This window comes from Budorcas taxicolor, chromosome 6 (assembly GCF_023091745.1).
Source record: "Budorcas taxicolor isolate Tak-1 chromosome 6, Takin1.1, whole genome shotgun sequence".
In the NCBI taxonomy this organism is placed as follows: Eukaryota; Metazoa; Chordata; class Mammalia; order Artiodactyla; family Bovidae; genus Budorcas; species Budorcas taxicolor.
In genome coordinates, this window is record NC_068915.1 from 86696798 (window position 1) to 86710043 (window position 13246).

Genomic DNA, 13246 nt, shown 5'->3' on the forward strand with positions numbered 1-13246 from the left:
ACTGGTTGGATCTCCTTGCAGTCCAAGGGACTTTCAAGAGTCTTCTCCAATACCACAGTTCAAAAGCATCAATTCTTCAGCGCTCAGCTTTATTCATGGTCCAACTCTCACATCCATACATGACCACTGGAAAAACCATAGCCTTGACTAAACAGACCTCTGCTGGCAAAGTAATGTCTCTGCTTTTGAATATGCTGTCTAGGTTGGTCATAACTTTTCTTCCAAGGAGTAAGAGTCTTTTAATTTCAAGGCTGCAGTCACCATCTGCAGTGATTTTGGAGCCCCCCAAAATAAAGTCTGACACTGTTTCCACTGTTTCCCCATCTATTTCCCATGAAGTGATGGGACCAGATGCCATGATCTTCGTTTTCTGAATGTTGAGCTTTAGGCCAACTTTTCCACTCTCCTCTTTCACTTTCATCAAGAGGTTTTTTAGTTCTTCTTCACTTTCTGCCATAAGGGTGGTGTCATCTGCATATCTGAGGTTGGTTTATGCATTTATTCAGCAGTGGTACATGGTCTTCTACCATGTATCAGACACTATTCTGGGCCCTGGAATTAGGTTTGCAAATCTACCACTTTGTAAATGGAATATGTTACAAATCCATGTCCACATGAAAAAGTAGTGAGAAGATAATGTAGGAAATACTGCTTTCTACAGAATTTTTCATAGTTGACAAAGCAGGTGAGCCTGAAAACGGACCTTTGATATGTGAGAAGAGATGTTGGTTTATTGTATCCAGGGAAGATCTGCAAAGACAGAGAGAAGCAAAGGAAAGGAATGGTTTTCTAGGCTATTTGTTTCACTGACTTATTTGCATTTGTTAAAAGCTGCAAGTGAGATTGTTATCTAAAAATGTATCATGGTTAATGAAAAGCAATCCAATTTTTGAGTGAGAATCACAATTTCTGTATTTTCAGGCTTTAAGAACTAATGTAGAGCAAAGATGTCTGAATTTAGAAATGCCTAAAGGCAGAGCCAAATGGGATTAAACTTGTGACTGGGCAATGGATCGGCAAGATCCATAGGGGGAGAATATATGTTGTGGTTTAAGGGTCATTGAGGTTTCCTGTGTTGAATAAAAAAGTCCTACCTTAGACCATGGTTACTTCCTGTAATTCCACTATTTGGAGATTCATTTCACTGAACCCAGGGTTTGTTCTCTATTAAAATATACCTACTCTCTGGCAGAGGTATGTATTCATTCCATGACAGGCAGAGTGATGTCGTAGAGAGAATGTTGGATTTAAAGTTGAGGAGTGGTTAATTAGGGTCTACCTTTTGTAGCATGTATGACCATGGACAAGGCTTATCACTTAACTCTTCATCAGTCTCTGTGTATCATCCATGGAGGTGGATAAAGGTAGACCTCTCAGGGTTTTTGATAGAATTGAATGAGAATCTCAGATGTAATTGTTCTTACTTCCATGACTATTCCAGGATAAAGTTTACCTAGCAAGACCTGAGTATAGACTGAGTCAGGTCAAGAGATGCTCAGAGACTTCACGAACAGGAGGAAAGATTCTGAAAGGTATAGTGGATAGAGCTAGAAACAACCTCATAGCTTCTTTGCTCTGCCTGAAAATGATCAACAAGGGTGATGAATGTTAAAATTGAATTATATACTTGTGCTTTTTTATTAAACTGTCTTTGAGATCTTCAGAACCTGAAAAAAGTTGTCTTACAGAGTTTCTGGTCTTCAGTAATTTGCTGACCCTTTCCATGTGGTAAAAGACCAAGTCCCACATGATATTGGAGCCTCATTAACCAATAGCCAAAGAGAAAGTTTCTGGTATTTACTACATTTAGGTAGCATAGTCGGTAAAGAATTTGCCTGCAGTGCAAGAGACCCCGGGTTTGATCCTTGAATTGGGAAGATACCCTGAAGAGGGAAATGGCAAACCACTCCAGTGTTCTTGCCTAGGAAACACCATGGACAGAGGAGCCTGGCAGGCTATAGTCCATGGGTCTAAGAGTTGGACATGACTTAGCCACTAAATAACCACCAAGAAAGGTTCATCAAGCAGTTTACATTCTCACTTTAATTTTCCATTACTTTTTGTTTATCAGTTGTGGCTTTTTTTCTCTGACCTCCACATGTTTGCTTTAATACAGTCATTCAGTTTTAAAATTGGACACCACTAGGTCGCTTTGAAGTGTCATCACTTAGTATTATGCCTGCTGTACCACTCCTGAGGCAAGTGGGAGAGAGACAGTGCTGTCATTCTGGAGCTGATAACACAGAAAAACAATTCAGAGGCAAATAACGTACTTTACAAGGAAAATAAAGAAAGAACAAAAATGGACCAGATTTGGAGGAGTAGAGAAAGAAGCCTGTTTGAGAGACTGTCAGTGACAGAAAGAAATACTTAGAAATCTTCTGACAGAATCAAAGCTTTACAGCAGATTAAACAACATGAAAGAAAAAAACTGCCATGATATCGAGTGATAAAAATTGGTGAGGTACCTTGAGTTACTGCCATTATTTGATTATTAAAAAATCTTTTTCTAACAGAGGATGCAGTCTGTTATTGTCTCCTGAATGGTGCTGTTATTCAGAGTTGAGAATTATGTGCAGCTATGTCTTAAGATACATCTCCTCTTCACCCACTTTTATTTCCACAAAAGAGAAGAGAAAGAAATCATGGCAAGTGTGATTATATGAAACAAACAATAGCATGATTTTAATCCTTTTTTGCAGCCTACCTGCTACTTCTTCTCAGTCGCCTCCAAGGGGCACCCTCCCTTTTTAAGTGCAAAGTCACCACCATATGAGGCCACAAGCTGTGCCTGAAGCTGTGTCACTTCTCACACTTGTGTACAAAATTCAGCCTCATTCTGATTCTTCCCAGGACCTAGTTTTTCTTCCTGAAGATCCCCTTCTAAACACTAATAGAAAATTTGTCTTATTTAAGGGATAATGTCATTGTATAGGTTATTTTGATAGCTTCATTATTGCAATCATATTATTATTTTACACTTAAAGAATGTCATTGACATATGAAGCCAAGTACATAGGAATTTTCCTCCCCTCCTAAGTTAAAAAAAATTTATAAGCCATTTCAGGTATTATGATGGGAAATGATTAGGAAAATGTAGTTCTATTTTTGGAGCTCTGATTTTTATATTTAAAGGCATTCCTGAGCTGTGCATGTTGGCAGATATATTAGTCATGTTATTTCTTGCTTTTAACACCTTTTATATTTTCAAAATGATAATATATTTATTTTTCATCACAAAAGTAAAATATGTTCATTTTTAGTAATGCAGAAAAAATGTAGCACATGAAAATCAAAATACCACTAATCTTATCTTAGAGATATTTTTCTCAACAGTTTTTGGGTACATCTCTGTTTACACATATGAAATTTATTTTAGAGCTGGAATCATACCATAACCCTCTAATCTGCCCTTCCTAACTGAAAAACATAGTAGGAATATTTCCATGTTACTAAACATAAATATAAACATCATTTTAATGGCTGCAAAATAGTTATTAATCTATAATTGGGCTTTTAAGTTGCCATCAAGTTTTTATCATAAAGACAAGAAATGAACATTTTTGTTATTCTTTTGTGAAATTGCTTATTTCTTATAGGTTTCTAATGGTGAAATATTCAAAGGGTTTGAACATTGTAAAGGGTTTTGTTTTGTATTGCCCAAGTAGCCTTCAAGAAAGCTTGCCCTGGTTGTTACTGTCATCATTGACACTGTCTATTATATAAGACATTCACATCGCTGGAGACTGGTCTTTTAAATTTTGCCAACTGGATAGATTAACATAAAATGGGTTACATTTGTATAAATCTGAGTTGTCTGTTAGTCTTGAAACTGTATATTTCTTGGGCTTTTGCATGTTTTTAAAAGAATGTTACCTTAAATCTTTTTTGGGGGGAGAATGACCATCTTTCTCTTCATTTTTTTTTCCTGTTTGGTCTAGTGTTTCCTTTTAAAAGAAGAAGTATTGTGTGATATGGAAAAAGATCTAAACTGTGAATCAGAAAACTTGGTTTAATTTGGAGTCAGGGGGTTGGGGCATTGCCCTATTAAGGCTGTGTCTGTGAGTGTCTCCTCTCTTGTGCTTTCTTTCATCTGTTTAAGAGTTTGAACTTGATGCTTTTTTGAATTTCCTTTCACCTCTGGGAGCATTTTGAGCAGGCGCTTTCTCTCTCTATTAGTAGTGTTGGGGGGATTTCGAATATTGAAGGCTTAATTTCAGTGTAGCTGTAAAATGTTAACTGCCTCCACTTTCCTTGAAAGGTTTTGTAGTTTATGCTTAAGAGACCCCTGTAATGTGGGCCATTTTTATGGAAACTTAATAAAGGGCATAAGCTACACAGATGTTTTAACATGTTCTAACTGGTGATTTCCAGAAATTAGTAACAGAGGGCTGGCTGTGCATTATATATGTATTAGTTTGAGATTACAGGGGAAGGCAAGAATAGAGGGAGGCCCTGCCAAGAAAGGGTAGATAAGAAACACTTTAATCCACAACCCTGAAATTAGAGTAGGAGTTTGATATGCTTGCAGTAGATATGCCAGGGCTGTATGTTTATTTTTATGGTTGTTCTGTAAAATGGACTTTCCACTTTGATTAAGACTTCAAGGGAAAGGAGAGAGGTTTGTGTTCAGTAGCACTTAATTATTTTAATATGGAACAGAGGGTTAATTATAATTACAGGATCTGTTCTGAGAGTTTTACTGAGTAAGGGTTGTGTAGTTAAAAATACTCAAAGCTATCACTCTCAAGCCAAAACATTCCTATGGTAGAAACTCTTCCTGCCTTTCCCAGGCTGTCTACAAAGTGGTCCAGTGATATGTGACATTGACAGCATCTGTGTAAGGCATGTGATGGAAAGCCTGGATTCAGCCTCTGCTTGGATCCCAGGAAGTTGACTGTGCACTGTGTGAACTGTCAGCTCTCACAGTGAGACCAGTTCTATGAGTGCTTGTTAAAAAGAGGACTCATGAGAGGTACAGTCATGCTCAAACAAAGCCCCTTGAACATCTGTAACTTCTCTTTGCAAAAAGAGATGTCAGTGTTTGGAAGATGCTGTTGTCCTATCAGTACCCATTAATTTTCTTGTCAAACTTTTGGAGAAGAAGAGCTTTTGTTCTCTCCTCCACTTTTGTATACAGAGAAGTTTGTGCAAGAGGAAAGTAATTGACGTGTGCTCGATGCAGCCATGTGTCTGCAAAAGGTGGGCCCGGGACCCGTTGTTCTGGTTCTCTGCTAGGGACACAAGTCCTAACCACAGACATGAGGTGTTGTTCCACCATTACCTATTTCATACAGATTCTGTGATAGTTTCTCCTGTGCCCCATTTTGGACAAAGGAGTATCAACCTGTGGTGTGACATTACAGGAGGATGCCACCAGGCTACATTTATGTCCTACTGCTGACATGTTGATTTGTAGGAAAGAGGACTTCTTGTTTTCTGATAGAGTAAAACATGTCCTTCAGCAGACACACTCATGGAGCAATTTCTATGAAGCACATTCATCCTTTCTAGTTAGAACCATTCTGGAAAATAAAAGAGTGAATAGAAATTTGGGGGAAAGATTTTTCTAAGATTATTTTATTTTATTATATTTTATTGAGGCATAATTGACATACAATATGGTATTGGTTTCAGGTGTACAGCATTATGAATTGGCATTTATATACTTTATGAATTGGCTTCCATTGGTGGCTCAGAGGTTAAAGCGTCTGCCTCCAATGCAGGAGACCTGGGTTCAATCCCTGGGTTGGGAAAATCCCCTGGAGAAGGAAATGGCAACCCACTCCAGTATTCTTGCCTGGAGAATCCCCTGGACGGAGGAGCCTGGTAGGCTACAGTCCACGGGGTCGCAAAGAGTCAGACACGACTGAGTGACTTCACCTTCATGAATTGACAACCATGAAAAGTCTAGTAACTGTCTGTCACCATGCAGAGTTATTAGCATATTATTATTGACGGTATTCCCTGTGCTATCATTACATTATGTGGTTTATTTATTTCAGAATAGAATTTTATACCTCTTAATCCCTTTCATCTGCATCGCCCACCCTTTCATCTCTCCCGTACTCTGGCAACCACTGTTTTCTCTGTGTCTTTTGGTCAGATTCTGTTTTTGTTCATTTGTTTTGTAGATTCCACAAGTGAAATTTATTTTGTAGATTCCATAAATGACATCATTTAGTATTTGTGTTTCTGTCTGACTTATTTCACCTAGTGTAATACTCTTTAGATCCATCCATATAGTTACAAAAAGCAAGATTTCAGTCCTTTTTTATGGCTAAGTAATACTTCATTATATATATATATATATGTGGGCTGCCGTCTATGGGGTCGCACAGAGTCAGACACGACTGAAGCGACCTAGCAGTAGCAGCAGCAGCAGCAGCAGCAGCATGCATATATATATATATATATATATATATATATACACATATACATATACACACATATATATAAAAGTTATATACCACATTTTCTTTGTCCATTCGTCTGTCAGTGCAAACTTAGGTTGCTTTTATACCTTGGCTATTACAATGCTGCAGTGAATATAGGGGTGCATATATTGTTTTGAATTAGTGTTTTGTTTTCTTTGTCCAAGAATCTAGAAATGGAATTGCTGGGCTGTGTGATTGTCCTATTTTTAGTCTTTTGAGGAACCTCCATACCATTTTCTGTAGTGGCTGCACCAATTTACATTCCCACCAACAGTATGCTGCTGCTGCTAAGTCACTTCAGTTGTGTCCGACTCTTCGTGACCCCAGGGACTGCAGCCTACCAGGCTCCTCCGTCCATGGGATTCTCCAGGCAAGAACACTGAAGTGGATTGCCATTTCCTTCTCCAAGGGTTCCCTTTTTGCCACATCCTCACTAACACTTGCTAATTTGTTGTCTTTTTGATAGTAACATTCTGATAGGTGTGATATCTCCTTGTGGTTTTGATTTGCATGTCCCTGATGATTAATGATGTTGAACACCTTTTCAGGTGTCTATTGGCCATCTATATGTCTTCTTGGAAAAACGTCCATTCTGATCTTCTGCCCACTTAAAAATTAAACTTTTTGATTTTTTTTTGATATTGAAATATGTGAGTTCTTTAGCACTTTAGATGTTAACCCCTATTAAATATATTATTTTCAAATATCTTTTCCCATTCAGTAGGTTGTCTTTTTGTTTGTTGATGGTTTCTTTTACTGTGCAAAAGCTTTTTATTTTGGTGTAGTTCCATTTGTTTATTTTTGCTTTTGTTGCCTTTGCCTGAGGAGACAGATCTAAAAAAAATATTACTGAGACTGAAGTCAGAGAGTATATTGCCTATGTTTTTTCCATGAGTTTTATGGTTTGAGGTGTTACATTTACGTCTTTAACCCATTTGAGTTTATTTTTGTAAACAGTGTGAGAAGGTAGTTTAAAGCTAGTGGAAATTTTAGGTTGTTTTTTTTTTTTTGTAGAAAAACTAAGATATTAAACTTTCTAGAAAATTCTGGTCAGGTTATACTTTAAAATGAATAATAGAATATGTGGTAAAGGCTTTATTTGGATCCAAACAGGAAGAATAAACCTCCCTTCTTAGAAAAGACTAAAGTATAATTTTGTACTTTAAACTTTCTTTCACTGGATTAATTAGTGTTCAAATAACCTGATGTGGGCAAAGGTATTATCTTTTTTTTTTTTTTTTTTTAACTTTGTCTTATTATAAGGAACTTACGGAAGGATTTGGGAGAATAGATTAAGAAAATCAATAATGACATGATGCTAAATTTTATATAGTCTCTTCAAGATTTTTTCGTATCATTTATATTTCTGGCACACTTCCTATGAAAGAGCACATGAAATTTTCTAGTCTTACTTTTAAACAATTGGAAAGCATAATTTATTGTGTTACTCATAGAAGAATGTGATTAATATGAATTCACTCTCAACCAGGATTGAAAAAAATTTACAAGACAGTTCTTCCTCTCCAAAGATGTAATTAATAGTGGAATATTTCTAACTCTCTTTAATGCCAGTAGCACTATACCCTGTATCTTTACCTTCACAGAAAGTGGGAAGTTGGAAATTGAAAAATAATATATTGATTTGAGGATAACATCCATAAAATTAGAGTTTAAAAATTTAGTTAAATAACTTACTAAAAAAATGAGTTAAAAAAATTTAACTTTGTGGTCTTGTGACTGAATTTTGGTTTTGCTTTGTTTTTATTTCAGAGATGATTGTTGACCATCAGATTGAGACAGGCCTATTGAAACCTGACCTTAAGGATAAGGTGACCTATACTTTGCTCCGGAAGCACCGGCATCAAACCAAGAAATCCAACCTTCGATCCCTGGCTGACATTGGGAAGACCGTCTCCAGTGCAAGTAGGATGTTTACCAACCCTGATAATGGTAATGCAGGGGCCGCCTGGCTGCTGCTCTTTCTTACCTGCCTTCCTCACTGGACTCCACCTCTTGTCACCTTTTTTTAAAAATCCCTCTTTTTATTTCTTCTTTTCTCAACTCATATGCCACAACCATTTCATAATGACATGTTTTAACCAACTGGGCAGATTTGCAGTCTTGTTGGAAAGATTTCAGCAATTACTGTAGGCTGCAAATGCCAAGACGCCATGGTTGCTCCATATACCTCTATTCTGATTGACTGAGGGGGTTTGGTAATAATGCAGTGATGAAACAACTGAATGTTTCCAATGAATCAGCATGCCTGTATATTATTGAGTACATCAAGGAATATGCTTTTGACATGGTAGTTTGTCAGAATTAGGAGGACAGACTAAGCTTTGATAGGTACTCTGAAATCTCGCATTGTGAAGTGTTTGCTTGATATATGAGATGGTGTCCAGCCTATAAATGGTCATTCATCAAAATAAGGTTCAATATTATTTTTACTGCTTAAAAAAACCAATCTGCTCTTTTGCTATGTGATAGATGTGAGAATAGTTATTCAGGTAGGATATTAGACCCATTATGTAATAATAGGAAAGGCCCTATGTTTTATTTATACTCTTTTACATTTACCAGAATTTCTTGCAAAGTGTCTGTCTTCTGTATCATTTTCTTTGTTTTGAATGAATTTCATAATTGGGTGTAGGCTGAGAAGGGAGAAGGTATTCTCATGAGGTATGGAAAATTAAGGTGTAAAGACCTGCTAAGCATTGGACTGATCAAACTAGGCCTCTTCCATCCCACCCCCAGTCTTTTTGGTGTTAAGAGAAATGAGCAGAGAAGGGAACTTTTAATTTGCTGTTCTCAGCTGTACTTTCAGAATAATATAAAACATGTTGTCATAGAAAAGATGCACTAAGTGAAGTGTATAAACTGAATTCTAACTCAGTTCACTCTATTTCTGGAAATTGAGTTTTCTTACTTAATATTAAAATTAATGGCTTTCTGGGAGAGAGCTTACTATTAGCAAACTTTGCTATATTTTTGAATCATTTCACATTGTTTTTTTAAATGAGTGTTTAGTAAATAAGCAGAATAGGATGAAAAGTTCAATTCTGTTGAGTAACTTTTATATTTATGTCATTGCTGCTGTGTTTCTCTTTTTGAAGCGCAACAAGTTATAAATAATTCAAATAAGAATGCTCTTTAAAGAGCATTCACAAAAGGAAGAATCTAATCTAGAACATTCCTATGACAATTTGATGGTTCTATCACATCTGGAATATTGCTGCTGACAGGAAATGTTTTGATTTCTCTGCATCTCCCATTTTATTTATTTTTTAAATTGCATTTTGAATAGTTTAATGGCTGGAAATGTTATGTGATGAACAGTTTGTTGAAACTGATGTCACAAATAATTTTAAGAACAAATCATACTTTAAAAATTATGGCATTTAAAGTACAAGTCTATTTTTTAGTATCTTTTTTGTTAACCTCTGTCTCACATAAAATGGAAATTTTGTGGAGATTTATTTTTTATCACGAAGTCAGTGGTAGTATAAAGAAGCAAGAATTGTTTTCAAATGTTGTTACATTTGCAATGAGAAGAGGAACAAGTATGGCAGAGCAAGGGTGCCTTCACCACCAGTGTGGTATGAGCTTGATTTTCCTGGATGTGTAGGTAGAGTAAAAGTTAGGAACGGTTGGGTCTTTGTGGCAGTATCCTGTGCTTTAGGGGAGAGTATTTGGATGTGAAATACAATTAATGAGTTGATACTGCTCGTCATTCAATCTTTTATCCTATCAGTAGATCTTTGTACTTCAGAGAAAAGTTGCAGTTGCCTTCGTCACTCAGCTTCTCACATGTGAAATGCCTCAGATTCTGGGCAGAGGCAAGCAGGAAGTGCAGGTGATTCTTTTTTCTTTCTGACTTTTCAGCTGATCAGCTAACACCCTAAAGCATGGAATATGACTATGCCTTTAAAACATGTTGTTTTGGCCTTTTAAATATCTAGAGGCAAGTTTTGCCTTGAGAAATGGTATGAGAATGACTTTCAGGTGATTCCAAAATACTTTATTATAAATTATCAGATGGCAAATTTTTGATTTTCTAGAGGCACTTGTTCTTAACTTGCAAGTTTATACATAAAGTTATCTTTGTATGTTAGGATTCAAATACTTAATATCTTTAACAACTATTAAATGTTCTTGGGATAAAATTCTAAAATAAAAAAGTATAGAACATTTTCTACTACTTTAATAAATCAGAATCTTTTATCTATGGTAGTTGGAATAGATTCTAATATCTCCATGTAAAAATGTAGATAAACTTATCACCTTGGTTTTCTATCACAGACTAGAAAATAGACTCAGAGTGCTGCCAGTTGTAATTATAATAATACCAGTGCAGTTAATGGCTGAAATCTTTGGAGTTACTCTAGAATTGGAAATTTTTTCATTCCCTAGTCATGTGCCACCTCTTACATACTTGCAAGGGCCAGTTGTTATCAGGAATTTTGAGGACTGTTTGTTAAACACAGCTACTATTAAAATTAGATTATATAAACATACAATTAGATATTAATATTAAAAATAATGTTAACGAATACTCAAAATGCATTGTGAAGTGAAGTCGCTCAGTCGTGTCCGACTCTTTGCGACCCCATGGACTGTAGCCTACCAGGCTCCTCCCTCCATGGGATTCTCCAGGCAAGAGTACTGGAGTGGGGTGCCATTTCTCCTGCTTATTTTACTATAGGCTGCGCTATAAAATAGTGTGTTACTGTTACCTCTTCCCAAATCTACATTCAGGGACTTTATACTGGAAGCTTGCAGTCAGTCCTGATGGTCGTGTAAACACCATAGACATCAGCAAATACTACAAATCAGGACTTGATATATTGTTTTGTCAGTTATTTACAACTTTAAAAAGAGTTAGAGAAAATGCTAATAATGCAGGTTAAGCTTACCTATGTAGTAACGATAGCCAATGTCTTAGCTTGGGCTCCTATAATATGTTACCAAAGATTGCTATAAATACTTAAAGAACAAGCATTTATTTCTCACAGTTCTGGAAGCTGGGAAATCCAAGATCAAGAAGCCACAAATGCGGTTCTTGGTGAGGGCCCACTTTGGCTTGTAGGTGGTGACCTTATCATTCTATCTTCAGGTAGAGGAGAGAAATCGATCATCTTTCTCCTATTTCTTTTTATAAGGATGCTCTTATGGGAGCCAAAATTTATATGCTGAAATCCTAACCCCCAATGTAATGGAACTAGGAGGAGGGGCATTTGGGGCAGAGTCTTCATAAATGGAATTAGCAGCCTTTACATCTAGGGTTAGGATTTCAGCATATGAATTTTGGGAGAATGAAAGCATTCAGTCCATAACAACTGTTAGAATGTGAATCGTACAAGGAATTGAGGAAATATTCTTTCAGTATTAAAAAACTTTTATTCATTTTAATGAAGGAATCACCCACGCCATTGATGATTGAGTCAATACATTTTCATTGCTTCCCTTTTGTCTTACTCGATAGCATATATGATAATGGATGTTCAACGTGGGTGTTAGGCTTATGCTTGTTTGTCAGTTGCAACCATAAGTCAGCTACTGATAGAAGAGTTTGGTAAAACTCAACAAAAGCATTGTATGAGAATCAACTGGCTGTATGCAGTTTACAATAGAGTATTGTACATTTATTATTTTTATGTATGCTATACATCTTTATATCAGTAAAATTTACCACTCACACCCATTTGCACTTGTACACACACACACACACACAGAGACATGCGTGCACACGCACTCACGTACAAGCATGCACAAGTTTTTTCACCAGAGAGCTGCTTCTCAAATATTTACCAAAACACCCACTACCACAGCCCACCACTGTCTATCCATGGCTAAATTTTTTAGGATCCTGATGTGGCTTTGGATTCAAGATGATTGAATGATTTTAAAAAGAAATGAAAACATTTTTATTTGTAATACATTAGGGAAGAGTCAGGTTTACAATATCTTAATTATTGTGAAATTTCCACTTATCCAAGACAACTGTGAATTCTGGTGGATATATCTGCCAGGTATGAAATTTGAGGCAAGTGCCATATTTTATATATTGAGGCAAGCTCAATTTATTAATGGAGGCATTTCTATCAAGTTAGTGTCACAGGAAGAAAATTAATGAGGTTTCCCTTTCGTCTGGTGTTAGATTTTCCTTCACTTACTCTCTTTTTCTTTCTATTATTTTAGGCTGAACCATATACAGTTGCCATTTTTGTGGGTAAAATATAGTTGGCAACCAACAGTTTCCTATGGTTCTATTTAATAGTTTGGTCAGAGATACTCAGGTAATAACTCTGTATTATTTTAGTTTACTGTGAAAGAATAACATTGAAGCCTAAGAATGTTCCTTCAGTTCAGTTCAGTTCAGTTCAGTCACTCACTGGTGTCCGACTCTTTGCGACCCCATGAATCGCAGCACGCCAGGCCTCCCTGTCCATCACCATCTCCCAGAGTTCACTCAAACTCATGTCCATCGAGTTGGTGATGCCATCCAGCCATCTCATCCTCTGTCGTCCCCTTCTCCTCCTGCCCCTGATCCCTCCCAGCATCACAGTCTTTTCCAATGAGTCAACTCTTCGCATGAGGTGACCAAAGTACTGGAGTTTTAGCTTTAACATCATTCCTTCCAAAGAACACCCAGGGCTGATCTCCTCTAGAATGGACTGGTTGGATCTCCTTGCACTCCAAGGGGCTCTCAGGAGTCTTCTCCAACACCACAGTTCAAAAGCATCAGTTCTTTGATGCTCAGCCTTCTTCACAGTCCAACACTTGCATCCATACATGACTACTGGAAA

General features: G+C 36.8%; 1 protein-coding gene across 1 annotated transcript in view; it reads left to right on the forward strand.

Moving 5' to 3' along the window:
• SLC4A4 (solute carrier family 4 member 4) overlaps positions 1–13246 on the forward strand; it is a 309697-nt gene that overhangs the window by 111711 nt on the left and 184740 nt on the right. Inside the window, exon 6 of the mRNA XM_052642087.1 lies at positions 8208–8387. Within this exon, the coding sequence (XP_052498047.1) occupies positions 8208–8387 (180 nt within the window). The remainder of the gene's footprint in view (positions 1–8207; positions 8388–13246) is intronic.